General features: G+C 46.0%; 1 protein-coding gene across 3 annotated transcripts; it reads left to right on the top strand.

The window, feature by feature from the left end:
* Positions 1 to 933: 933 nt before the first annotated feature.
* TK2 (thymidine kinase 2) lies at positions 934 to 25,512 on the top strand. 3 transcript variants are annotated; one of them, XM_081274806.1, is made up of 10 exons: positions 934 to 1,155; positions 2,059 to 2,090; positions 7,527 to 7,601; positions 11,454 to 11,507; positions 13,721 to 13,810; positions 16,346 to 16,419; positions 19,830 to 19,918; positions 20,527 to 20,606; positions 22,644 to 22,724; positions 23,760 to 25,512. In XM_081274806.1, exons 1-10 carry the CDS (start codon positions 1,032 to 1,034, stop codon positions 23,856 to 23,858), a joined length of 798 nt encoding a protein of 265 aa, XP_081130932.1. In that variant the 5' UTR covers positions 934 to 1,031; the 3' UTR covers positions 23,859 to 25,512. The 3 variants fall into 3 exon arrangements, with proteins under 3 accessions (XP_081130932.1, XP_081130934.1, XP_081130933.1); XM_081274807.1 differs by lacking the exon at positions 934 to 1,155 and adding an exon at positions 1,363 to 1,516; XM_081274808.1 differs by lacking the exon at positions 2,059 to 2,090 and having other exon boundaries at positions 1,134 to 1,155.
* Positions 25,513 to 26,150: the final 638 nt, after the last annotated feature.

The raw sequence follows: 26,150 nt of genomic DNA, 5'->3' as shown, positions 1-26,150 counted from the left end.
TTACTTTTACCTCGCACTGATGCTAGTGTTTCCATACCTAGAACAGTCTTAGATCCATTTTCCACAAATGCTCCAATGAAGCCAATGAAATCACTCACAAAAATATTGACCTTAATCTTGAAGTTTATTTATAGAAAGCAGATAGGCAGGAAGCCCAAGATGGGATGGATGGTGGTTTTCTGGTCACAGATCTAGAGGCTAAGACTGAAAATGACTTCTTTCTCTCCGCACAAGCGTTACTGCCAGGATCCTATACTTGGAGGAGGGAGAAAACTACCTACCCACTGAAACTCTCATATAGTCTAGGGTGGCAACAGTTGTGTTTACTGGGCTTGGGCCAGTCCAATTGTAATACCTTGTCTAGGGTTGCGGATGTAGCTCAGTGGTAAAGTGCTTGCCTAGCATGCATGCAGTTCAATCCCTAGCACCACAAAACAAACAAACACCACGCAGTGTATCCCAAATCCAGGCTGAATTTTTGTTACCTGACTATAGGTGGGATTTACAGGTTTCCTCCCTATACCCATTTGTCTGTCCAATTGGAATACTGATAGGACCTTCCTGAGGGATCTAACACATTTATTGTCCTGAATTCCGACTCCCCTGCTCCCTCACTTTTTAGCCTATGCTGGGGATCAAACCCAGCGTCATTTTGCCCAATTTTCCAATAACGAACTCGGAGAATGGGAGTGACAGTATCTACGTACAGGGTTGTTGGGGAGGACCACCTGACATGAAGGGGAACGTGGCAGGTGTGGATGGCGTAGGCGTCAATAATCTGCAGTAAATTCACAAACCAATCAGTCCCTGGGAATACTGTTATCCATCCTCCAAGTCATGCGTGCTGCTAGCTGCGAATCCCTCACCGCGGACCTCTCCCTTTCGCGGAGAGGGTGAAATGCGACCGGGTCTCTTTAAGGCCGCCTGGGCGGGCGGGGGAGGGGGCGCGCGGGGCTGGACGTGCGGCGGGGCCGCGCTCGCTCTGTGTGGCCCAGGAAGGAAGCCGGGGCCGCTGCATCCGCCAGCTGGCTATGCTGCTGCGACCGCTGCGGGGCTGGGCCGCCCGGGTGCTGCGCAGCGCCGGGTCTGGGGGCGCCGGGACCCCCGCCTCGGGCGTCTGGCCGCGGGGGGCGCAGCGACGCGCCTGGCCTCCGGGTAATTTGTGCCTTTGCTCCACCTCCGTGGCGTCGCGCTGCGGCCCCCGCCGGCCGGACCCCGAACGTTCTCCTCCCAGCCGCGGGACTTCCCCCGGGCCCTGGCGAGGGGCGGGGGCGGTCATTGGCAGCCACCTGGTCGCGCGCCGGCGGCGAGCGGGTGGGGCCGCGGGGTGCGCCCCTGGCTCCCAGATGGACAGTGGGGCTTTAAAGAGCCGGAAGGACGCAGCCCGAGGGGCGGGGTCGGCCTTGAACTTTCGGGCTGGGACCCTCGGCTTGTTGTGTGTGGGGGGGTTCCTTTGGTTTCGGGGAGCTGCGTTAAGCCGGCCCTGGGCGGACGAGGCGCCCGCGGTGGTGTGTAGGTTAGTTTCCCCGCGCCCTCCACTCTCGCGGTGACCCACCCCTTCCGAAATGGTCGCCACCTCTAGGGCCAGCTGTGGTGTCGCTGGCCTTGGGCTGTTGAGAGGCGACTCAGCACCACCTGTGGGGCCGGTGGGTGGAACGAGTCTTCCCCGGGCCCCAAACCCAAGCCCTGCGCCAGCTCTCCCCAAAGGCCCAGTACAGGCCGCTCTGCGTTGTCATTTGTCGCACTCTGATCTGTGAAGACCCCAGAAATAAAATGAGTGTAAGAACGGAAGGTATGATATACTAAGTGAAAGAACCTGGTCATACTTGGGGCTCAGATGTGCTTACAGGACCCAGGCAGCCTCTGCGTGTCGCAAGTAGGTAGGCCAGGTTCCCTGCCTCCACCCACCCAGGGAAGGACCCAAGAATAGAAAATATTTTTAGGTCGGGGAGCAAGCATAAAAATTACTGGTTGTGGTCATTTGGCAAAAGGGTGCACAGAAAAGTGAGCTGTTTAAAAAGTAAGTGAATTTAAAAATTGATTTCCTTTCTTTTGTAGATAGAGAAAATGAAAAAGAGAAAAAATCAGTGGTAAGTTCCTCTTTTGTGTGCACTGACCATCATAGGTTAATTCTTATTTATTTTTGAGGAGGGGAGTAGAGGAATATGTGTACATAGTAAATAATAGAAATATCACCAGGGATAAGAGCATCTGTTTCCATCCCTGGGCCTCAGAACCCTTCAGAGGCCACCTCTGTAACCAGTTTCTTGTATGTTCCTCCTTGGGAGTGTACACAGATAGGAGCATACGTGTATTCATATTCTTTTTTTTTCATTGTTGATAGACCTTTATTTTTTTATATGCATTGCTGAGAATGGAACCCAGTATCTGTCTCACTCCAGACAAGTGTGCTACCGCTGAGCCCCAGCCCCTGTATTCATATTCTTTAGGTAGATTTGGACTGCAGCTTGAGGACTGATTGTAAAAGTATTGAAAACTGGTCAGCCTGTGTGGGGAAGGTTGGTTTCACTGTGGCTTGGGCAGCCCAGATGTGAGAGAAAGATCTGCTGATTGCTTCCTTCAGATTGTCTAGTGCTGAGAATGGTGGGTGGAGAGGGGATCTGAGAGAATCCATGAGGGTCCATAGGTATAGACTCAGTCATTCAGATGACTTGGAGAGGTCCTAGTTCTGGGGTGGGATTAGGGCTGGTGTGTGGCTGAAGGTCAAAGAAGGCTCAAGTTAAACATATCTATAAGGATGTTGGGTTCTTCAGCTGACTGGGGTCAGGAACAATGTTTTAATCACCATCAGTCTATGGGCTCAGTTTCTTAGGGGAGCTGGAAGTCATTAGCTTCTGTAGCTGGGGAAGAGGTCTTGGTTGGTGGTGGCATGAGTATGTTGGCCAGGGTCTGCAGAGGCTGGAAAGTGTGGGCAGTCCGGTGGTGTACTCAGGATGATGGAGAGGGCCTGGAAAGGAGTGACATTGCAGGGAGGGGGCTGATGATTGACATGCTTGAGATTTATGAAAGTTTAGTGAAATTATAGGAGGGGGTGAGGTATGGCAGTGGCCACCATAGAAAGGGAGAGGAATACAGAGTTGGGTTGGATGAGAATTTATGTATTATTGTTAATTATTCAGCTATAATCCTCTTTTAGGTGCTTTCAGGTGTCTGATATGTCCCCAGATACATAGTAGCAAGTCCATAGAAAGTGGTATCCTGTAACCATTCAAGTCTTGTGAGGTCCTTTGTGGGAGACACTGCATGAGGACCCTAGGAACCAAACAACTCATGTCATTAGGGAGCCTGAGCTCAGTCTAAAGGGGGCTACGTAGTAAACAGGACAGTGGTGGATCTCGAGCAGCAGAGAGTCTGGGGACTATGAGGAAGCGGGCAGGGGGCTGACAATAGAGCCTTGAGAAACCTTGATGCTTCTTGATGGAGGAGAAGGAACAGCAGATGTCACTGACAAAAGGAAGAAAACCTGTAGGTTTGGACTTGTGGCCAGTTCCTAGAGAGTGGCTGGGGAGGGCTTGAGGGTATGTAGAGGGACTGGGGATAGATCCTAACATCTACAGCCACTGAAGGATTTTATCCCTGTCTCAATCTGTTTTATGCTACTCTGATAGAATACCACAGACTAGGTACCTTCTAATGAACAGAATTTTGTTTGACTTGTGGTTCTGAAGATGGGGAAGTCCAAGATAGAGGAGCCAACATCTGATAGGGCTTTCTTGCTCCGTGTGTGTGTGATCCCATGGTGGAGAGGATGGTGGAGAAGAGAAAAAAATTGGAGAAGGGGGTCCAATTCAGTCTTCCATCAGGAACCCATTCCTGTGATAAATAACCCACTCTTTCAATGATGTCATTAATCCATTCCGGAAGGCAGTCCTCATGACCTAATCAACTCTTTTTTTTTTTAAAGAGAGAGTGAGAGAGGAGAGAGAGAGAGAGAGAGAGAGAGAGAGAATTTTTAATATTTATTTTTTTTAGTTCTCGGCGGACACAACATCTTTGTTGGTATGTGGTGCTGAGGATCGAACCCGGGCCGCACGCATGCCAGGCGAGCGCACTACTGCTTGAGCCACATCCCCAGCCCCCTAATCAACTCTTAAAGTCTCACCTCTCAATACTGTTGCATTGGGGATCAAGTTTCCAATATATGAAGTTTGAGGGATGCATTCAAATCATAGCATCCATGTGCAATATGATTTGGTTTGCCTCTCAGGGAGAGACAGTGGCGGGCTACGGGTAAAGTGCTGTCTGGGGTGAGGCTGGAGGTAGAGAGGCTGGCAAGGAGGTCACTCCAACAAGAAAGAGCAGAGGCCTTTAGCTAGGGGTAAGTGGGTTGGGCATTGACTGCAGATGAGTGGGAAACAGGGCCCAGGCACATTTCTGATTGATTGGTGTCGCTGGGTAAGGAGAGGTGTTCAGGGTATGGAGGGTGTTGAATGGATAGTACAGCCATCTCATAGCATTATTACAATATCAAACCATTGAGCACTACAATTTTTATAATAGAACAGTTAGAAGGAATTTAACATCCAACAGTAAGATTTAATACATCGTTACTTATTTTATGTGATGGAATATATAAGCCATGAAAAAATCATACTGTTGAAAAAAATAGCTGGATGTGGTGGCACATGCTTGTAATGCCAGTGACTAGGGAAGTGGAGACAGGAAGATTGCAAGTTAAAAGCCAACCTGGGCAACATAGCAGGACCCTGATTCAAAATAGAAAGAACTGGGGTTGCAACTATCTGCCGCAGTCTTGGCTGGGCACAGAATCACGAGCCACTCAAGCAGGAACAAAACTTTATTTTGAAAAAGCCGCCAAGACTCTGTAGGCGCCGGCAAGCCAAACCCGGTCCTCCCACGCGGGCGTCTACCGGAACCTCCCGTCTCCGGAACCGGGGGTCCCCCGGACCTCCCCCGGAATTTCCTCCTACTATCCTTCCCCAACCAATGGGAACTCTCTATGAGTCCCGTAACTTGAGTCCGGTAGCAGGCCAGGGTGAACAGAGGGAGTCCAATTTCCATATGAATGTAAATCTTAACATAATCATATCAGTGGCTAGCTGGCGTCACTTTACAACCAAAGGTGCCGTACATCATATATTTGCTTGTGGCTCCTAGCAACTATCCCACTCCTCAGTTTATAATCCAAAAGATTTTAAATCAGCCTACTAAGATGGTGCAGCCACATCAATGTTTATAGCAGATCAATACACAATAGCTATGGAAATAATCTAGATGCCCTTCAACAGGTGAATGATAAAGAAATTATGGTATATATACACAATGGAGTATTACTCAGTCATAAAGAAGAATGATATGACATTTGCAGGTAAATGATGGACCTGGAGACTTATCATGCTAAATGAAATAAGGCAGGTTGAATGTTTTCACTGATATGTAGAAGCTAACCCACAATAAGCGGGAGAGGAGAAGAATAGATATTTAGATATAGATAATATCTATTATCTAATAGATATTAGACAAAGGGGAGTAAAGGGAAGGGAGGGAGGATAGGAAAAGGAAAGAGTTCAATAAATCCAAAGTAATTTTCCTATGTACTTATATGGATACACCATAGTGAATCACACCATCATGTACATCCATAAGAAAGGGGTTCTAGCTAGAATAAGACATATTCCATGCTTTTATAGTTATGTCAAAATGAATTTTGTCTCATATAACTAAAAAACCCAATAAAATAAACTGGAAAAAAAAAAGAACTGGGGTTGTAGCTTAGTGGCAGAGTGCTGCTAGGCTCAATCTCCAGTACTGGAAAAATAATTCAATAAAGCTTTTTTTTTAAAGGACCCAGTTCAATGTCACTTAATATTTAAATAATGAAGAGAAGACTTCCCACTTTCACCCCCAAACTCTCTCTCATACACCCCTATTGTTAAGCATATGACTTTCTCTTAATAGTCTGAGAATTTCAGTTTATAATATTTTTTCCTTGTTTTTTTTTTTTTTCCCCCCCTAGGAACAGTTTACTTTTTTTTTTCCCATGTAGGTCACACAATGTATTTTCATTCTTATTGGTTTGTGTGTGTGTGTGTGTGTGTGTGTGTGTGTGTGTGTATTTTTTCCCCTTTTATTATTCTTTTACATAGTACCTTCCTGTTTTGTTTTTTTTTTTTAAACATATGTGGGACCACACATTGCTTATTATGATCTTCTGGAACCAGAGCCACTTGGGCCTCTGTCACTAGCAGTGCATAACTGAGCAGAGCCTTGTCAGAATTCTAGGGCAATAAATTGGAGGGTTCCAACCCAAAGTCTGATTCAGACAGTCTGGATACTACCACATTTTTGACAAGCCCCTCTAGGGCTAGGGTGTAGCTCGGTGGAAGAGCACTTGCCTAGCATTCTTGAGGTCCTAGGCTTGATCCACAGCATTGCAGAAACCAAATGGAAAACAAGCCTGTCAAAACAAACAAAAAGCCAAGTCCTTTGATGCTTTAGAAGCAGGTGCCTGAGCAGACCAGTGATGCTCAACCATGCCTGCACTTAAAACCACCTTGGGAACTTTAAAAGTTACTGAGGTCCTGGGCTGGGGATATGGCTCAGTTGGTAGAGTTCTTGCCTCACATGCACAAGGCCCTGGGTTCAAATCCTCAGCACTGCCCCCCTCCCCTTCAAAAAAGTTATTGAAGTCCTAGTCCTGTCCTCAAAGATTGTGGTGTGATTGGTCTGGGTTGTGGCTTCCTTATAGAGCTTTTAAAAGACTTCTGGGTGATTCTAACACATCACCAGGGCTGAAAACCACTGCTTCCAACTCCTTCTCCATCTATTGCTTAATCCTTAATAGATCCCAGAAGGCTGTTTGTGGTCCCTCCCACTCTTGCCATGACACCCCCTCCCCAGGTGAAGTTAGTGTGAGCAGGGAGTAGGTTCAAGCTGTTCCTTCTTCCTTTTAATAAGCCTCATTTTTTTCTTCCGTGAAAAATGTTAGGACATGTTTTTCAGGTTCTGGTCAGGTTAAATGTGATAATGGCTTGACCTATGACAAACATCCTTTTTTTTTTTTCTTCTCCCCTTTCCTAATACTTTATAGTCAGTAACTGCTTTTTTTTTCTCTACAAATCAGTGAATTAAGATTCTAGATAACATGTATTACTTTACCTTAAAAACCACTGATTTAAAAAAAAAAAAAAAACAACCACTGATTAGACTCTGGTTGAGGAGGCAGGATGCTTACACGTAAAATCGAACAGTCCTAGGTGAGGGCAGATTTGACTGGGTAGACAAGCTGTGTGTGACTTGCTGGAAAGGAGGGTCTGGTCTGGAGGGACCACTTGAGCCTGCCATTGGAGATAAAGGGGTGACATTTGTTTGTTAGTGCTAACGGTGGGACACTGGGGGTTTCTTGGGGAGGGATTTTGGTTTACCTGTCGAAATCCTGGACTGAACCAATAATGCTCTTCACCTAAGATCTCCCCTAGAAATTATCCCCTAATGTTCTTTTAGGCACTCAGTTTCCATCTCTAATGCACCTTGTCCTTTGCCAGGTCTGTGTGGAGGGCAATATTGCAAGTGGGAAGACCACATGCCTGGAGTTCTTCTCCAACACGACAGACATCGAGGTGAGGCATCCACACGGGGTTCTAAGGAGCTTGAAAAGCCTTGATGGGATGGTTTATAGGGGGCGTGGCCCACCCTGTCTGTGGAAATATAATACAAGGCACAAGTGCAAGCCATGTACTTAATTTGACATTTCTAATAGCCTCATTTAAAAAAGGCTCGAGGGGGGTGGGGGGCAGCTGAGGATTTAGTTCCATGTAGAGTGCTTGCCTAATATGTGCATGACCCTGGGTTTAATTCCCAGCACTGCAGAAATGAACAAACCAACCAAACCAACAAACAAAAAGAGAACATTTAAAGAAAAAATATTACAAATATTATCATGTCAACGTGTAATCAGTATAAAATCATCAATGAGCTATTTTGCCTTCTATTATCATACTAAATCCTTGGAATATAGTATGCATTTTACACCTAGTAGCATCTTTCTCTCTCTCTCTCTTTAAATTTTTAGTTATAGATGGACACAATATTTTTATTTATTTATTTATTTATTTTATGCGGTGCTGAGGATTGAACCTGATGCCTCACAGTTTCGCAGCAAGCACTCTACTACTGAGCCACAACCCCGGCCCCACTAGTAGCATCTCTTAGTTTGGACTACACATAATTCCCAACTTACGATGGTTCAACTTAAAATTTTTGAGTTTACAGTGGTGTAAAAGCAGTATGCATTCAGTAGAAACTGTATTATGATGTTCATAGTATGTAGTTGGTAGATTAGTTGTAAATGCATTTTCAACTTGGGATAGTTCCAAGTTGAGGTAGGTTTATTGGGGCATAACTCCATTGTAAATTGAGGAGCATCTGAAGTCAGATTTCAAAGTTGTAATAGACTCACCTGGCTCATGGCCGATGTTTTGGACAGTGTGGGTAGGTATAGACCTCCCACCATGTGTTAAGGAAAAGAGTGTATATGTGAAAGAAGAAAAGTCAGGCTATTGAGTAGGGTTAGAATATTACAATGTGAGATGTGGGAGGATATCAGGGTCCAAGCAGGGGAGCATTGGTATGTATAACCAGGTAATATAATTTCTAGTTCATTGAAAGCCCAGTGTCTAAAATTAACCTCATAGATGTTTAAGAATCATCTCTACACAAAGAACCTGGTCCTTCCTCCTCATTCTAGATTTTAGTGCTATAATCATTTCTGTTTATGGCCCCTTTTTGTTATAGGTTAAGTGTCTGTTATCTGAAATGCTTGTGATCAAAAGTGTTTCAGATTTGGGATTTTTTTTTTCAGATTTGGAATATTTGCATATGTATAATGAAGTATTTTGGGCACAAGACCCAAGTGTTAACACGAAATTCATTTTCATCTTATATACACTTTATACACATGGAAGGTAGTTTTCTGCAATATCTTTAGTGTGTCTGCATTCTGTGATCTGTCGCATGAGGTCAAGTGTGGACTCTCCCACTCATGACATCATGTTGTTGCATAGAGAATTTTGGATTTTGGAGCATTTTGGACTTTAGATTTTCAGAATAGGGATGCTCAAACTGTACCCCAGATCTTACAATTTTTATACCATTGTAATACTTTTCTCTCCTTCATTCCTTTTCCTGTTTTTACTTCTATTAAAAATTTGTGTGGTTTGATAAATAGACATCATATAGCCCTGGTCTTGCTTGTGCTTATGTGCTGCTGCTATAGCAGGTCCAAGACTGCTGTCATTAGGCTTGCTTGCAAGGTTGACCCTTGGCTAGCATATAGGAATGTAGGTCTTGGGAGGATTTCTACCATTCTTAACTGATGGGAGTGGCTGTCTGTGCCTAAACTCTGCAAGCAATATTTTTTATGTTGAATGTCTGTTTTCTTCTTGGAGACTTGGGAATTTGGTATGTACCAAATTGTGTCAGGCTGTAGTTGCCTGTGTGATTGAGCATCACTGAAAGCCCTGAAGTCCTAGGTTCAGGTCAGCTTCCCTGGTAGACAACATTTTTTAATGAGCTCTGATAGCTCATTGCTGGGGGAATGAAGTGAGTCCTATGTGACTACACTGGGTGAAGACACTTGTAACCTTGTGCCTCATTTCTCCCCAGGTACCTTTTCCCTATGTTGATTTTGCTCTGTATCTTTTCATGGTAATAAATCTTAGCTGTGGAATTTGTATGCTTTGTCTCCTGGATTATCAAACCTGGGAGAAAAGAGGTTCTTAGGAACTCCCCACACCTACCTGGGGTATAACTTTCCATGGCACTTTAGAAACACTTGTATTCTCATTGAAGACCTTGGAACCAGTCAACAACAATGACAGCTAATATTTATCTGATTAATATACTACTGTATGCCAGGCACACATTAAATTGTTCATCATATTATCTAATTGATCAAATCTTTACCTGAGTAGTTCTGTAGTTGTAAATGATATTACCAATTGGCCTATGAATTTACATGGTGTGATGGCTAGTTATAGCTGTCAGCTTGACTGGATTAAAGAATATAGTAGTCCCCCCATCCTTTATATGTGGTTTTAGTTACCTGGGGTCAACCACAGTCTGAAAATATTAAATGGAAAATTCCAAAAATGAACAATTCGTAAGATTTAAGTTGCATGTTGTAGTGAGAAGTACTCACTGAAATCTAATGCCATTCTACTCCATCCCAATCAGCATGTGAATCATCCTTTTACTCAGTGTATCTACATTGTATACACTACTTTCCTGTTAACTTAGTAGCCATCTCAGTTATCATATAAGCTGTAGTTGTATCACACTACTTGTGTTTAATTTACCCTTATTTTACTTAATGATGATTCCAAGGTGCAAGAGTAATGATGCTGGCAATTTTATTAGAGTATATTCTTATCATTGTTCTATTTTAATATTAGTTACTGTGTTTAATTTATAAATTAAACTTTACTATAGGTATGTGTGCATAGGAAAAAAAGTAGTATGTGTAGGGTTTGGTACTATCTGCAGTTTCAGGCATCCACTGGGGGTCTTGGAACATATCCTTCATGAATCAGTGGTGGGGGGGGGATACTGGAGACAACTGTACCTAGAGAACTGATAGATCATTATGTGTGTCTAGGAGAGTAATTCCAGAGGAGATTGGTGTGTGAGTTGGTGGACTGAGTGGGGAAGATCTACCCTCAATGTGGACAGCAGCATGCCATTGGCTATCCAGAGACCTGCATAGAATAAAAAAGAGAAAAGAATTTCCCCTCTCCTGGAGCTGGGACATTCCTCCTCCTAATCTTGGACATCAGAGCTCCAGGTTCTCCAGCCTTGGGACTTCAGGACTTAGACCAGAGGCCCCTGGATTTTGGGCCTTCAGCCTCAAAGTGTGAATTACACCATTGGCTTCTCTGGTTCTGGGCTTCAGACCTAGACCGAGCCACCTACCAGCATCCCTGGGTCTCCAGCTTGGAGACGACGGGTAGTGTGACAGAGTTCTCAGCCTCCATGACCACATGGGCCAGTTTCCCTAATTAATTTCTCTCATGTTTCAATTTTATATTTATCCTATTGGTTCTGTCTCTCTAGAGAACCTTGACTAATATACATGACTAGTATGTGGACGGTCAGGTCCCAGCTCAAGCTCTCTGGCTCTAGGACTATAACCTTGTTTGTGTCTTCTGTGGCATGAAGAGCTTGGTTGACGTTAGGAGGACCACTCACCCTTCAGATATCAGCTGATCTTTGGTTGTTCTCAGATCCTGTCTGGAAGTTACAGGGGGAGGCATCTAGATGGAGTTGTGGCCTGAGAGAAGGTTGCTTAGCTGTTTCGTCTTCCCCCAGCCACTCAAATCTTGATAGTGCCTGTCTCTACTTTCACACTTACATGCTCTCACAAAGCTCAGAACTAGGGAACAGCAGCTCTGATGTGATCTTTTCTTTATTTCCAGGTGTTAATGGAGCCCGTGTCCAAGTGGAGAAATGTCCGTGGCCATAATCCCCTGGTGAGTGGCTTATTTCTCATACAAACTGCCAGCTTCCCCTTAAGTGCCTGGGAGTGGTGATGCTGACACTTGAGCCTGTTACAGCTGTTAGCCGAGTTGGAGGAGAAGAGGAGGACAAGCAGAAAATGGTGGCATGTTGGTTTTCTAAGGTTAAAGATCTCTGAGGCCTGGGTGGGTGTGCACAGAGCCCAGGAATCTCCTATCTGAAGTGGCTGTTAGAAGCCAAGTCTCTTTGGACCTACCCCTCCCCACCCTACTTCCAAGACCTGCTTCTAAGTGACCAGGTTCCTTCGTGAACCCCGATTTGAGTTTGTGTTTGGCAACATCTGGTAATGGTATGCTCTGGCTCACCCTGAAGCCACCTGTCTGCTCTCCCAGGTGGACCTAGAAAGCAGGGTCTATGGTGTGCATGTTCCCCTTCCTCCTTCCCCATTCAGAAGGTTGTGCTCTGCCTGCTTGTAAGAGATAGCTAGAATTTGGGTCCTACCTGAGAGGGCTTGAGAAGGGGATGTTGGTTCTGGGCTTCCACTTCATGACAGGGATAATGAGTTTCATTTTTTAGCCGAGAAAACTGAAGCTGAAATAGATTGTCCAAGGTCACATGGTGGCATATTGACTATGTAGGTTTGAACCTTAGCCTTGGAAGCCTGTTCTTTCCCTTCCTTTTTAGCAGTGCAGGACATTTCCTTGTCTGGTTCATTAGATCCTGGGTTCTACTGCAGGCAGGGCCAGTGTCTGTTTTGTCACTGTTATTTATTAGAACATAGTTACACTGCCTAGCCCTTAATAGGTGCGTGATCATTCATTCATACAGCCAATATTTATTGCATCCCCCCACTTCAAAGCCCCTGTTCTCCTGGCCCAATATTCCAGAGTGGGGAGGTAGGAGACAGTCAAATACAGAATGTAGTAGGTGGTGATAGGAGCCATGAAGAAAACTAAAGAGGTGAAAAGATGTTACTTAAATAAGGCAAAAGCTGTCAGAGTCTTTGAATAAAGAATCCCACAAAGATGGAAAAGAAATTCACCTGTGTGCATGTGGGAAAAGCTGGAATTCCAGTCATCTTTGGGTGTAACAAAGAACCTTCAGAAACATTCATATTCTCTAGAAGTCAGGGAGGACCAGTGCTTGATTATAAAGTACGACAGCTTGAGTTGCAGATTACAGGGGATACATCACAGGACAGAATCATAGTCTCAGGGCAGAGTGTCCTTGGTACAAATAGCATTTTCAATGAGAGTATTATAATAAGAAATAACAACAGGATTATATAGTTGTACACAAGTTTCCATCTGGACAGATGAGCAAGATCAGTGCTGTGAGAAGTGTTGGTTCATCACTCTGATTGGCTCTCTGTTGCAGAAAGGTGTCTGTTGTTGCAGTTGTCTGGCTCCTGACCTTTCTGAGATTTTCTTTCATCTGCAGTTAGGAGGGTCTGCAGTTTTCTGCTCAGAGTACTGGAGTGTCATGAGTTTGCATCACAAAAGTTTTAAAAATAAATAAATGAGCAGAATAAGATTATTAGTGAGCAGACTATGAAGTGTGACGTGTCTTGTGTCTGCAGGCAACTGAGGGATTTGGGGTGGGTGAACTTCTCTGTTAGATGGCAAAGCCAGGGAAACACATTTCTGATAAGGTTGACATTTGAGCAGAGACCTAAACATAAGGGAAGGGGTAGTAACCTGGAGGAAGAGTGTTCCAAAGGAAGAATGGCAGGTGCAAAGTCCCTGAGATGGTCATGTTTGCAGAACACTAAGGAAGTTCATGCAGTGGAAGCTGACTGGCTAGAGGAAAAATGGTAGAGCTGAAAGAGGATAGCAGTGATTCTCTAGGCCCCCAGGAGCCATGATGAGAGTTTGGATTTCATTCTGAATGCAACATGAAGTCCCTGGAAGATTCTTGAGTAGGGAGATGAAGAGAACAGGCTCATTTTGGCTGTTGGATGGAGAACAGACCACAGGGGACTCAAAGAACATATATTGAGCAACTGAATGCATGTTCCCTAGGGAACATCCCAGCCCAGCTATTACTGTTCTGTAATTGCTTTAGTGTCTTTGTCCACCCTATTCTCCAGACTCTGTGACCATAACTGGATTCCCTTTTGGCCCCTGTCTGGCCCCATGTAGATTTTTGAGATGACTTTCAGTGACTGATAGACCAGGGTCCTATAGATGCCACTTTGATGTAATATGTTGCATTCTGCTTTTTGCAGGGTCTGATGTACCAAGATGCCTGTCGATGGGGTCTCACACTGCAGACATACGTGCAGCTTACCATGTTGGACCGGCACACTTGTCCTCAGGTATGTTTCACACACTCAGTTCCAACCTTGTCAAACAAAATTTTCTTCAAATTAGAGGTATGTGATTGCCAGAAAGGGAACTCTCACAAGGAAGCCCAGCTGGATCTTCTGTGCTGCATAGCTTTCTCTGCCTGGGGCAAGGTTTTCTGTCCCTGTAGCTTTCTGAGGACCCACCATCAGGATCCTCCACCCACCAACTTGTGACCTCAGGATGGCTGCCCCTGTGCCATCCTGAGGTCACACTTTCCATGATCTGGACCTGACCCACTACTGGACTCAACAGCGTTTAATTCACTTCTCAAAGTGTGGTTCCTGGACCGGCAGCAGCACCATCACCTGGGAACTTGTTAGAAATGCACATTTTTCTGGTCCCATCCCAGATATGCTGAATCAGAAATTCTGAGGATGAAACCCAGAAATCTGTATTTTATCAAACCACCCATATGTTTGGAATGCATGCTTTAAGTTGCACTGATCTAACCTTCGTAGGGTCTGGCTTTTAGTTTAGATTCTTGAGGGAAAGGATCTGATTATTTTAGCATGGGTCAAATGGTCTTTAGTCAGGTGCTGGGGCAAGAGCACAGAACAAGTAGGTTGCTTAAGGCCCTCTATCAGCAGGGAACTGACTAGGGATAGATTCTCTTAGAAAATAGGGTGGATTGGGAGATCCTGATTGACACCTGTGGGTCAAAGCTATCAGCACAACCTGAGATATCAGTGTTAGAGGCTCTCCATGAAGGGGACAAGATATCCCCAGAGCCAGTTATGTTAGTACACTGACTGTGCTGGGCAGTTTGATCCAGGTCAGGGTACTGTCAGGTATAGTTATCATTCTTCTATTGACAGAGATCTGCACCTTCTATTTTTTTTTTTTTTTTTTTTTTTTTTTTTTGGTGTGTGTGGTACTGGGGATTGAACTCAGGGTCTTGTACATACTAGGTAAGCTTTGTATTACTGAGCTATGTCCATGACTCTTTTTGTTTTATTTTAAGACAGCATCTCACTAATAAGGCCCAGGCTGACCTTGAAGTTTGGTGGGATTACAGGCATGCACCACCATGTCTAACTAATCTGTTTCTTAAAATTGGAAGATGTAAGCAGAACCTTTTTGACATCTATGAGCTTCTTCCCAGTTATCAGATCAGAGGAAATGTAGTCAGTGCTTTTCCCCTTGGCTTATCCCACTTTTCCCAAGTAGGCACTTAATTGCAAACTCAAATTGTATATAATAATATAAGAATGTAATGAGACACAGGTGGCAGTCTGCTAAATCTGTCCAGAGATAGAAAAAACTGGACAGACTAGGGAGAATGAGCAGAAGGAGAGAGATGACTAAATGGGGAGCCAGGGAAAGATGGGCAGCAGTGCTGCAAGTTCAGAGAGGATGGAGAGAAAGATAGACAAGCAGGGAGAAGGCATAGGTGATTCCCTAGTTACAGCTTTGAATGTGTCTTTGATTTGCTGGCCAAGGGCCCATGGGTGTCACGGGCCATGACAAGTGAAAGCAGTGTTTGTCCACTTGGCATCAAAGGTAAGGGCCTCTCCTGCTTCCTGAAGGGACAGTGTGGACAAAGGGAAAGGTTGTGCGTTGAGTACTCTGTGATATCTGGTCATTCCCTTCCCTTCCAGGCACAGCCCTTCCCAGTTTCCACTGAATTCTGCTCCAGAATTCTGCCCCCATCCAGCCCTCTGGGGGCTCTACCTCATTCACACAGGTCCTTTGCTTAACAAAATCCACCTTATTTAGGTCCTTAGTCATTATATTGTGCCTCAAGAGATGGCATGTGGCAGTTTTTCCAGTACCTCCCCACCTTCAAATTGAGTCTCCTATCAAAAGAGGCTGCTGCTTTCAATTCACAATAGCTAAGCCATGGAATTAGCCTAGGTGCCCTTCAGCAGATGAATGGATAAAGAAAATGTGATAAATATGCACAATGAATATTACTCAGTCACAAAGAAAAATGAAATTATGGCACTTGTCGGTAAATGGATGGAACTGGAGAATATCATGCTAAGTGAGATAAGAATCTCCCATATCCAAAGGCTGAATGTTCTCTCTGATATGTGGATACTAACCCACAACAGGTGATGGTGGGGGGCGAGGGGAGGTTCATTGGATCAGACCAGGTGGAGTCGGGGGAAGATATGGGGGATGGGAATGGAGAGGACAATAGAATGAATTGGACATAACTTTCCCATGTTCATATATGAATACACGACCAGTGTAACTGCACATCATGTACAGTCACAAATGGGAAGTTATACTCTATGTATATATGATATGTCAAATACATTCTACTCTCATGTATAACTAAAAAGAACAACAAAACAACAAAAGAGGCTGCTGCTGTTGAGCCCTCAGTCCCCCTTGCCAGGCTGTCCTGGCAGCTTGGGGTGGGATGGTGTGGGCGGACCTCTTGATTTTATGTTCAGCAAAGTTGGGGGATGTGACTGGGGCTGGGTACAAGTTTTTCAAGGTCTTCTGACCCCCTCCTCTTTGCTTGAGTTAGCAAGTCACCTTTTTTTCCCCTTTAGATGATGCCTGTACGACTGATGGAGAGGTCACTTCACAGTGCAAGATACATTTTTGTGGAAAACCTCTATCGAAGGTACCGGAGTTTGCATTATTGATACTTTGTTACACCATTGACTTTTTGAAAGGAGGTTGTAACTTGTTCATTTAGTTGACAGATGTGGAGCGCCGGCTGGGTGGTGCCAGTTATGTTGCCACAGTAATGCTGTTAACAAATGACCCCATCCCTCTGTGGCCACAGCTACCTGCCCTTGTTACCAGGCCAGCGAGGGTGGTCTGCTGGGTGACCGTCTTACCTTGACAGGGCTCAGTTGGACATCTGGGGATTGGCTGGCCTGGGAGGGTCCCTGGGGCACTCGTCTCTCGTGCTCATCATCCTCACTTTGGGATCATGCTCTGAGGAGTAGGCTCAACAGCAGCCAGCAGCCCTGTGGTCTACAGGGAGTCTGCTGTCTCTGTGCCTCTGCCCTTTCCCCCAGGGGTGCTGCCCTGTGGCTTCCTTGGGGCCTCTCTGGACCTTCGGGGTCATGAGAACGCAAGCCAGTCCTGAGAGCCGTCTTCAGGACCCAGGGCTCACTGTGCAGGATTTCCTGTTTGCTGCACCTGGCCTGTGGTTTCGTCATTTCACATTTGTTGCCTCAGGTTTCGGTGGTTGGGGTTTTGTTATTATCTTTGTTTTAAAGTTTTCTGAGTTTATTCCTAGGCCTGGAGTCAGGCAGTCATAGGCCAGAGTTCTTTTCTCTTGAGTGAAAAATATTTTGGGCCAGAGCTAAAGGGATGAATGGGAGGAAGAATAGAATTTGGGCTTTCTTTGTGGTCACTCTTCCTCTCGCGCCAACTCCCTGTATGTTCACCCGCTCTAGTATCCGTACTGAAGTCTGCTCGTGGCTGGCCTTGCTCTTCTCTTGGGCACCACACCCTCCTGCAGCTCTGTCAAGCTCAGCTCTGCTCCTTAGAGGGCATGAAAGTGATCTCAGGGACAAGGGAAGAATGCTTTTCTCTAGTCTCTGCCAGGCCCTGCCATTTGGTCCCCAAGGCAGGGCTGCTTCTGCCCTACTCTCCCAGAGCACCTCCCTTAAACCTTTCCCAGCTTCTTAACCTCCTCTGTCATCGCCCCACAGGGCTGGAGTGGTCCATGGCTGGGCAGGGCCAACCCTTACCATGACCTGCCAGGACCTTCATCCTCCTTTAGTCAGAAGTATCCCTCACTGCCTGGGTGTGTCCACTCTCCCCGTGGCCAGCCTTGCCACACCCAGGGCTCCGTGGGTCCCACACTTAGCAAGTCTACACTCCACTGGTGGAGGGGTGCGAGGGCAGGAATTCTTCTCCTGGACCTTCAGGAACCCCTGACTACTGCTGGGCTTGTGACCTTCAGTGGCTACCACTCCTGTCCCTTCCTGTCTGTGTCCCCTTGGGCAGAGGACACTGTGGGAATGCCAGGAGCAGATGTCAGGTCTCTTCCCCACTCCTTGGCTTTTTCTTCCTTCCCTTTTTTGTTGCTTTTCTTTCCTTTTAGGTTAACATTTATTTAAAATTTGTAATAATGCTCCCACTCCTACTTCCTGATTTGAGAATATATTGTTAAAATTTGGAAAATGCAGAAAGATATAAGAAAAACAATAGAAGTCTCCCATAGTTCCATAGTTCAGAGAAAAACCCTGTTAACCTTTTGGTATTTTTCTTTCCAATTGTTTTAAAATGTGTGGATGAATATTAAAATTTAAAAACTAATGTAGTTATACATGATATCGGTTCATTTTGAAATAGTCGTACAAGCATGGAATATAATTTGTTCCAATTCAGTCCCCTGTACTTCCCTTTTCCCTCCTTTCCTCCCTCCTCCTGTTCCCTTTCCTGTGTTCTACCAGTCTTCTTCTATTTATTTATAGTTTTTTAAAAAATAGTGCATCATAATATACATAAAGGTGAAATTCTCTGTTGGGGGTGTGTGTAAATGGGAGTTTGGTCATTTCATTCCACTGTTCTTCCTTTTTCCCACCCCTCCTTCCTCTCCCTCAATCCCCTTCCTCCACTGCATTCATCTTTCTTCTGTTTTCACAGGATTTCCTCCACCCTTTATTTTTACTTATTTTGGTGTAGCTTCTACACATGAGAGAAAACATTCCACCCTTGACTTTCTGAGTCTGGCTTATTTCATTCAAGCATGATGTTCTCCAGTTCCATCCAATTTACTAGCAAATGCCATAATTTCATTCTTTATGGCTGAGTAAAACTCCACTGGGTATTTTATATACCCCGTTTTACATATTTACATACTACAGCCAGATGGGCATTCCTGCCCGTTTTCTTTATGCATTTACCTGTTAATGGGCATCTGGGCTGGTTCCATAGCCTGGCTGTTATGAATTGTGCTGCTGTAAATATTGATATGACTGTCCCTGTAGTGTGCTGATTTTAGATCTTTTGGATAAATACCAATGAGTGGGATAGCTGGGTCATATGGTGGTTCCATTCCTAGTTTTTTGAGGACTCTCCATACTGCTTTCCATAGTGGTTGTACTAATTTGTAGTCCTACCAACAATGAATGAGTGTACTTTCCCCCCACATCCTCCTCAGAGTTTATTTTTATTTGTATTCTCAATAATTGTCATTCTGATTGGACTGAGATGAAATCTCAGTGTGGTTTTGATTTGCATTTCCCTGATGGCTAGAGATGTTGAACATTTTTTCATGTATTTGTTGGCCATTTGTATTTTTGAGAAGTGTCTGTTTAGTTCTTTTGCTTTTTTATAAGTTGGGTTATTTTTTTCTTTGGTGTTGAGCTTTTTGAGTTCTTTACATATTCTGGATATTAATTCCCTAGCAGATGAGTAGCTGGCAGAGGTCTTCTCCCTTTCTGTAGACTCTCTCTTCATGCTCTTGATTGTTTCCTTTGCTGTGCAGTAGATGAATATTTTTGAAAATTTGCTTGGGTCATACTGTATATGCAGTTTTATATTCTGCTGTTCTCATTGAACATCAGATTCGGAGCATTTTTCACGTCATTAAATATTATTTTACAACATCATTTTTTCAGTTACTGCACAGTTTATTTATATAGACAAACCAAGATTTAGTTGTCCATTATTTTAAATAGTGCGGCAGTGAGCACCATGATTGTTTTCACAAAATATATTTCTAGGAATGAAATTGACATGCTTATTCGCCTCCCAGCCTGAATGCTGTCTCTGTTGTCAGGGGGCATGTTTTAAAGTGACTTTCTCTACTTGGAGCTCAAATTCCAAATACTCTCCCGTCTTTCATTCCTGGGGTCTTTCTACCTCATACCACAAACCATTCCTGGGGGATGGGAGGTCAGGAGCGCCCAGGTCCCAGCATCACTTCATGTCCAGCATTTTGCGGACTCCACTGTTCTTGGTGACACCCTTTCAACAAAAGCCATCCCCAGATCATTTTGGGGGAAATGGCACACAGCCCAGAAACTTTCTCATGGGCAAATAAAACCAATGCAACTCTCGCTCCAGTGGGAAGATGCCCGAAGTGGACTATGTGATTCTCTCTGAATGGTTTGACTGGATCGTGAGGAACATTGATGTGTCCATTGATCTGATAGGTAAGACAGCCCCTCCCCTGCCTTCTGGCCTGTCCATTCCCCTGGGCCCAGTGAGGATGTGCTTTGTGGGGGAGGGGCGCTGGCCAATGGTGATTTTTTCTTTCTCCCTGTATTTATTTAGCCTTCTTCCTCTCAAAGAGCAGACAGAATCTGGGGGCTTCTGGTTGCTCTTGGAGAAGAATCTGACCCTTGGTTCCTTAAGCTGTCCTCCCCTAGGTCAGTTGCTTTCAGACCTGGATCCATTGTGATTTCTTGGATTTTCTGGGTTGTGAAGCGGGGGAGGGACAGAAGCTGGACATTTACGGAGGCCTGCCTTGTGCCAGGTCCTGTGCCAGGCTCTGTTTGTAGATAGAATTATATTCAGCTCACAATGACCCTTTGGGGCTGATGACAGGGAAAGGGAACAGGATTAGGGGAATGAGAGTCAAGGTGCCTCTTTGGTTACACAGCTGGCCAGTGCAAGGCTGAGAGCTGGCTCTGGTCTGTGTCTGGCTCAGGGAGGTGATTGTTCCTTTCCACCTGACCTGTGGGCTTCCTTCCCCCACCCTTTGTCTTGCTCCCAAGCCATGAGCAGAGCAATCAAAGCCATGTATGTTTTTTGTCCTCAGTTTATCTCCGGACCACTCCTGAGACCTGTTATGAGAGATTAAAGAAGAGGTGCAGGCAAGAGGAGAAGGTCATTCCGCTGGTAAGAGAGCAGAGACCTCCATGGCAGCCTGGCTCCCTCTCCCTGGCCCACCTCCTGTGACATCATTGTGCAGTTGTCTGCTGAGAGATAAACAGGAACAGGAACAGACTAGGGAGGGGGTGAGCTCTGACTTCCTCTGTGGCTGGAGCCTTTGGAGATTCAGAGCTGCTTCATTTGGTCCTTGACACCTCCCTCTCCTTCCTGCTGTGGCAAGCCCAGGGCTTTCCCATCAGCCTGCTGAGGGTTGCTTGCCTCTGTGCTCTCTGGATCCTCACTAGAATATGAGTTTGGGGAGGACAGAACCGAGCCTTTTGCTCCCTGCTGCATCCAGTGCCTAACACAGTGCCTGATGGAAATAGTGCTCAGTGCTTGGTGGTGCTCGCTTAGTACAGGGATGCTTTGCCCTTCTGGGGTCTGGCCTCGGGCCATGGCAACTCTAACTGGGCCATTATAACAGGCTTGGACTATTCTCCTTCCCTGGGTCTTCACTACCCACATCTCCCTCTAAAATCCAGCCTCCCGGCTGCTGCTTGGGTGATATTTCCAATAACAGAACCCTAGTCATGCGATTCCCTAGCCTGAGATCCTCCAGGGTGTCACTGCCATCTAGAAGTCCCTGCTTTGGAGCACAGTAAGTGAGCTCTCACATCACCCTGCCCCATTTGCCTCTCTGGTGTTGTCTCCCTCCACTTCTGCTTTCCATGCTCTGACCACAAGGAACGGGTTGTGACTAGGGGTATGTGCACATGCACACACATACACACCACGATTAGGCAAGTGTATCTTTACAGAGTGTTTTCCTTTGCCTTTCAAGTTTGTCTCAGATGTCCTGTCCTCCAGTAAGCCTTCCCTGAACTTCCCCCATTGTATTCTCCCTGCCCATAGGCTTACTGCAACCACAGCCCAAAGGAGGACATACTGATAGTATTTGTTTATGCCTTTGTTTCTCAACCCTTAAAAAACCCTTATTCCCTCCGTGTCCTCAGCATGTGTCCTGACGCCAGGTAGCTGCTCAGTTAATATTGAACTGAACACCTTTTGTGAGCAGCTGCACCTGCAGATACACAGAGGCTAGGCAGCATTTAGTGGGAGCTGTGAATTCAGGATGACTGGACTGGGTGCCCTGAAAGGGCTGTCCAATTCCTGAAGCCTTGATCAACCTGGGTTTACCCTGGACCAGCAAGGAACATTCCAGTGTTGAGGCTGGTGCATGGTTTTGGGCAGCTCCTTTGAGATCCCAGAGGCAGGAGTGATTGGAGGTCGAGAGTGCACTGGAGCGGGCCTCAGATGGGCCATGCCACGTTGGGGCATAGCAGCTCTGTGTGGTGACCCAGATGTTTCTAAGAAATGCTGTCAGGAGTCCCTATAAAACATTACCCATGTGATTGAACAGTTTTTGACAAGGTCTGTGGGACAAATATGGTTTCTGGTACCCAGAAAGAGCTCAGTGGTAGATGAAGAGGTGGCTGCATGGCTTACTTGAGAGCTTCTGGGATAGCACTTGAGGAGGTCCCCAGGGGCGGCCAGCACACACTGGCTGAGAAGCGATAGTGTGACACATGGGTAGAAGCATGGGTGGCTTCAGTCAGCATCTGTACCCTTTCCCCTTGGGTTGCATCTCAGCAGACTTTCTGCCAAGATGGTGGTCTTTATAGTCTGGAGAATCCCTCTGTGACGAGTGGTCTGGTGGGTGGAATCAGCAACGGGAGGGTCACAGTGCTTTTGGTGGCAAGCCAGAGAGGAGGATGCAGAGGTGCTCAGGGCTGGGACACCTGTCCACTGAATGGCTGTGGACCCTCTAACCCGGTGAGGCATGGCAGGGTGGCTGCTGATACTCTGACTGATGCTCAGGCCTGTGCACTCAGCACATGGCTGCGTTTATTGCTGCCCCCTGAGCCAGGTTGCCTGTTGCCGTGTTCCTTTGTCCAAGTCACTGCCTTGTGGTCACCGAGAGCTTTCACTTGCTGGGACTCTTGGTGGGGGGCCTTTGCTCCCTGCTCTTCTCCTGACAGCCTGCACCTTGTGTTTCCATGGCAGGAGTACCTGAGTGCTCTTCACCAGCTTTATGAGGAGTGGCTTATCACAGGACGCCTTTTCCCTGCGGCTGCCCCTGTTTTGGTAAGTCAGTCTCCCTCACAGGGCAGGAGGCTCTTCCACAAGGAATGACCCGGGGAATGTCAGCCACTTTGTAGATGGGGGAAGGGCTGGGTCCTTCAAGCTCAAGGATTTGGGAGGAGGAAGGTGGAAGGTTAGAAAAGGCTTTCTTTCTCAGTTTGCATTTTTCAATGTGAAGTGACAGACCTGAGAGACCATCTGTCCCAGTGCTCTTATAACTGGTGAATGCAGTAACATGTCACTTACCAGCACTCGCTGCAAAGAAACACCCCAGGTCCTGGGTTTGGACTTTTTGGGATGGTGGTCCCTCTGCTGTGACCTTCCTTCTTTAGTAGATGACATAGAGCTTCAGTTTATCATTGCTTGGCGACTTAAGTCATCAGAAGGAACATCAGTTGCTGTTTTGGGCTGTCACCTAGTGATGTCCTGAGGAGTCTGTGCGCCCAGACTACTACCGTTTCTGAGCTTCTGTGTTGGCTTTTCATAGTAACCCTCCTTTCTCTTGCTGACATGTGCTATTTCTAACTGACACTGACGTGTCTGCCCCTCAGTGTTTCTCACGGTTCATCCCCTGTGTTCTGATTTTCTGTTCCTGAATGTCTTCAGGCAGGCCAACAACTACGAAAGCTGCTCCACATACAGCAAGGAATCATGATCTTTCATGCGTGGCCTTAGACCACGCAGGCACTCACAGCTCTTGCAGGCATCTCCTTTGCTGCTGGCAAAGAAGAGATTATTTTGATGGATTTTTAAAGAAGTTTATGTCTTTCTCCTTTTAAAAAATTGGAATTTATAAAATGATGAGAAGAAAAAAAATTATTCTTGTTCTCACTGTACAGACAACTGTGGTAGAGTCTTAGGTGAAAGTCTAGTTCAAAGGGCAGACTGCCCCAGAGCTGGGAATGATTGACCCTCATCTTCCTTTCCTTCTCCCTGTGACCTTGGCTTCTCTACCTTTCCCTGCCACCTCCTTCTTCCTGTAAGGGAGGACAGTGTCCAGCTCAGTGCAGCCCCCTGACCTCTGTGTTTCATTTCCAGGTGATTGAGGCTGACCACAACATGGAGAAAATGCTAGAACTCTTCGAACAAAATCGGGCCCGGATATTAACTCCAGAGACTTGGAAGCATGGCCCATAGGTGGAAACGTCTGTAGGATCTCGTCAGGAAAAATTCTTACAGTAACCAAGTTAGCCATTAGGAGCAGTTTGGAAAAATCTACTCTCAGGAGGGCCTTTTATCTGGCCAGATTTATTTTCCTAATGGTCTTTTCTCCCTGGCCAGTGTCTTCATCATGGGTAAATGACAGTTGGACCAGTGGTTTGTTTTTGTCGCCTCACATCTCCCCTGAAGCCCTCAGGACAGCACTTGCTGTGTGCTGGGCTCTGTACATTCAGACCACCAGGAGAGTGAGGTAGCAGCCTTATATCCCAGCCAAGGAATCTGACGCTGAGAGGTTAAGGGGCTCCCCAGGATCACGCAGCCAACGTGCAGTAGAGTTGGCGCCATGCAGATTTTTAGCCTAGGCTGCTTTGTCCTAAGACTTATCCTCCAGAATTTACCTTTCCTTGCCACAGACCCTTGCGACTACTTTGTGGGGAGAGCTGGCAGTGAGTGGAGCTGACCTCGTCTTGTTTGACCGTCAGCAGTTCTTTACAACATTGCATTTTTTGACTTGAGCCCAGTGTTTGGTGGTTTCCCAGCATGAGGCTGTGGCCCCTCAATCCCCTTGTCATCTGGACTTCCATGACCACAGAAGAATCACCTGTCATCTCATGATCAGTGCTCAGTCTCCTCTCTGAACCGCTGCCAGTTCCATTTAGGGAAATAGCATTGGGGGCCTGGCCACTTTGCCCTGTTCCAAGCTGGGGCCAGCCCTGGCTTCAAGGCTCCGTCACTCCCTCTTGTCCTTGTTGCCCTGGGAATTACTGACCATTTGTGGTCCAGGGAGAGAGAGAGAAGTGGCCTTAAGTCTTTTTTCTTTCTTTCTTTTTTTTAAATTAGTTATACATGATAGTAGAATGCACTATATACTTTGATGTATCATACATAGATGGGATATAATTTCTCATTTTGGCCTTAAGTCTTTTTGAAGTGTTTTTCCACACAAGGGGACACCTTGGGCCATAGAGCATTAAACCATCTCCATTGGTTCAGAAAACAGCTTGGCCCAGCTGTGGCGATGCATTGAAGGCACAGCTGCCTCCTGAACTGAGTGGGAAGCAAGAGGAAGGAAGAACGTTCCCTTTGGGGCCAGTTTGGACTGGAAAATCAGGGTTAGTGGACAAAGGCTCCTGACATCTGGGAGGTGGTCAGAGAGCATTGAGGAGACTGAATGCAAACAGGGGAATGATTTTTGGGAACTCAGGAGAAGCACGGCAGCTGTTGGCCTGTGCCCCACCCCCATGATGGACACCTGAGCAAGCCTGTTCGCCTCTCAACAGGTGCCAGGTGCTCCTGGTGGTCCACGCACAGAGTGCCAAGGGGTCAAGGACACCAGTGTCTGGCCCTTCCTGTTTGGACCAATTCTTGGGTTTTATCAGCAGGATAAATGACAGCAGCCAAGGTGGGCAGTGTCCATCAGCTCCTGTAGTCTAAATGCTGGTGATTAACCAGAAAACTAGGAAAGGCAGGAACCTTAGCTACCAGGGATCCTGACAGGTTGGGGCTGTCTTTGGGAATTTGTAAATGAATAGTCCACTGTTTTCCCTTCAGCTCAATTTGAGCACCTGTTTTTGGAAGAAATGTGATTTTTCCTTTTGCTGTATGGTAACCAATAAATCCTTGACTTAGACCCTGATGTTAATTTTCAAGTGCTTCCTGTGCCAGCAACTTCACTTCCTTGTAGGATCCTTTTGCCAGCAGGATGTTTTTATTTTTTAAACACGGTGTTTCCTAATAAAGTGGTATGCATGGGTCCAGAAAGATCCTCTTGTGTCCCGTCCCCCCCCCCACGCCTTGGAGAGGAAGCTGTGTGATCTCTAGAGGGTGCAGCTGGTTGCAGAAACCTCCCAGCCTAGAGATCACACCTTAGATGAATGGAGCCAGTGTGCACAAGAGCCGCTGTCTCCTGTGGCAGGCAGGGGTCACAGAGTAGCTATAAATGCCACTACAAGCCAGGGTCGGAAAAGAGCAGATGGCTTATGGCGCAAGGGGGCCTATTTCTTAGTCCTGGGATCCCTGCCTAGACCCTTCTAGGAATAGCTCGAAGGAGCATGGCAAGGACTGTCATCCCTGAAGAGCCAGAGTGAATAGCCAGGACAGTGACATTCCAGACCTGTTGGGGTCACCCCATTCTCACTCAGGCTGGGGATCCCTGGGATGCTCCAACTCTTGTAAATATTTACTTAAATTCGTGAACAGCATATACATTTTCTTTTATTTTATTTAAAAGTATTTATTTTTTAGTTATAGGTGGACACAATGTCTTTA

This window comes from Spermophilus citellus (genome assembly GCF_964194105.1).
Source record: "Spermophilus citellus genome assembly, chromosome: 18".
In the NCBI taxonomy this organism is placed as follows: Eukaryota; Metazoa; Chordata; class Mammalia; order Rodentia; family Sciuridae; genus Spermophilus; species Spermophilus citellus.
Note: the sequence above shows the minus strand (reverse complement) of the source record. Positions and strands in the feature narration are given on the sequence as shown.

What these genes read in the sequence shown, in the direction of transcription:
- TK2 (XM_081274806.1), top strand. Translation starts at nt 1,032, where the DNA reads ATGCTGCTGCGACCGCTGCGGGGCTGGGCCGCCCGGGTGCTGCGCAGC. An exon ending in AGGAGAAGGTCATTCCGCTG is followed by an intron (nt 20,607 to 22,643) that starts GTAAGAGAGCAG and finishes TTTCCATGGCAG; the next exon opens with GAGTACCTGAGTGCTCTTCA. An exon ending in CTGCGGCTGCCCCTGTTTTG is followed by an intron (nt 22,725 to 23,759) that starts GTAAGTCAGTCT and finishes TTTCATTTCCAG; the next exon opens with GTGATTGAGGCTGACCACAA.